This window comes from Egretta garzetta, unplaced genomic scaffold (assembly GCF_000687185.1).
Source record: "Egretta garzetta isolate BGI_Z169 unplaced genomic scaffold, ASM68718v1 scaffold755, whole genome shotgun sequence".
NCBI classification, from domain to species: Eukaryota; Metazoa; Chordata; class Aves; order Pelecaniformes; family Ardeidae; genus Egretta; species Egretta garzetta.
This window is the reverse complement of record NW_009259729.1, coordinates 12,699-13,836: the sequence shown is the minus strand read 5'-3', so window position 1 is coordinate 13,836 and position 1,138 is coordinate 12,699. Positions and strand designations below refer to the sequence as shown.

Genomic DNA, 1,138 nt, shown 5'->3' with positions numbered 1-1,138 from the left:
GGCCGCTGTCCTGTGCCCCCTGCTCTGGGTGAGCCTGCTTGAGCAGGGGGTTTGGGCTGGGTGAGCTCCCGAGGTCCCTTCCAACCCCTGCCATGCTGGGATTCTGGGATTCCAACCCATCTGAGCCACCACGTCCCCCAGCCCAAAGCAGAGAAGCCACCCCTCCTCATACATCAACATACATCCTCATCCCCCAACATACATCCTCATCCCCCAACATACACAGGGCGGCTCTTAAAGCCTGTAGGAAAGGGATGGTGCTTACGTACCTGCATCACCAACAGCTTCTGCCATCCCTGGTGCCTCTCTGGAGATCTTCAACCCCCGCCTGGCCGCTGTCCTGTGCCCCCTGCTCTGGGTGAGCCTGCTTGAGCAGGGGGTTTGGGCTGGGTGAGCTCCCGAGGTCCCTTCCAACCCCTGCCATGCTGGGATTCTGGGATTCCAACCCATCTGAGCCACCACGTCCCCCAGCCCAAAGCAGAGAAGCCACCCCTCCTCATCTCCCCAACATACACAGGGCGGCTCTTAAAGCCTGTAGGAAAGGGATGGTGCTTACGTACCTGCATCACCAACAGCTTCTGCCATCCCTGATGCCCTCCAGGGACAAGCACGTCCCTCAACTCCACCAGCAAGGTAGCCAGCAAGGTCAAGAACACCTTGAGACCCAACGGCACCAGGGACTGGCCAGGTCCTTCTCCCTCCTAGGGCTTTGCCAGGATGCTCCTGCGGTCACTAAAAAGACAAAAAGCTCCTAATCCTCCCCCAAAACCTCAGTGCTGTTTGTCACAGACCTTGTTTTCCCTAAATCTCTTCTCCTCAAAGCTCTTTTCCTCCTTTTTCCATGTCTCAGCCTGCATCCGCTCTGCATTTTTGCTTCTCAAAACCTCCATGACAACATATTTCCTCAAGTCCTTCCTGCAAACCCTTTCTCTGAGTTCCTTCGCTTTTTGACCATTCCCAAAGCCCATGGCAAAACCTGAGCAGGCTCAAGGTCTCTCCTGGGGAGAAGCAAAACAACCGATTGCACGGGAGCTGTTTACGGTACATTCACATTTAAAAGAACAAAGAAACAGAATAAGAATCCACCCGTGCAAAATAAAAATAGCCGCAGATGCTGCTTTCATCGAGCCCTTGGAGC

At 54.7% G+C, this 1,138-nt stretch overlaps 1 protein-coding gene across 2 annotated transcripts in view; it reads right to left on the bottom strand.

The window, feature by feature from the left end:
* Positions 1 to 1,138, bottom strand: part of LOC104126851 (C-type lectin domain family 2 member E-like) — a 6,628-nt gene that overhangs the window by 2,831 nt on the left and 2,659 nt on the right. The window contains exons 1-2 of one of the 2 annotated variants that reach the window (XM_035894927.1): positions 1,087 to 1,107; positions 561 to 732 (exon numbers count right to left, since the gene is read on the bottom strand). In XM_035894927.1, coding sequence (XP_035750820.1) covers positions 561 to 585 — 25 coding nt within the window. In that variant the 5' untranslated portion in view covers positions 586 to 732; positions 1,087 to 1,107. Of the gene's footprint in view, positions 1 to 560; positions 733 to 1,086; positions 1,108 to 1,138 lie in introns of those variants that run through there. The other variant, XM_035894926.1, reaches the window with a different exon arrangement.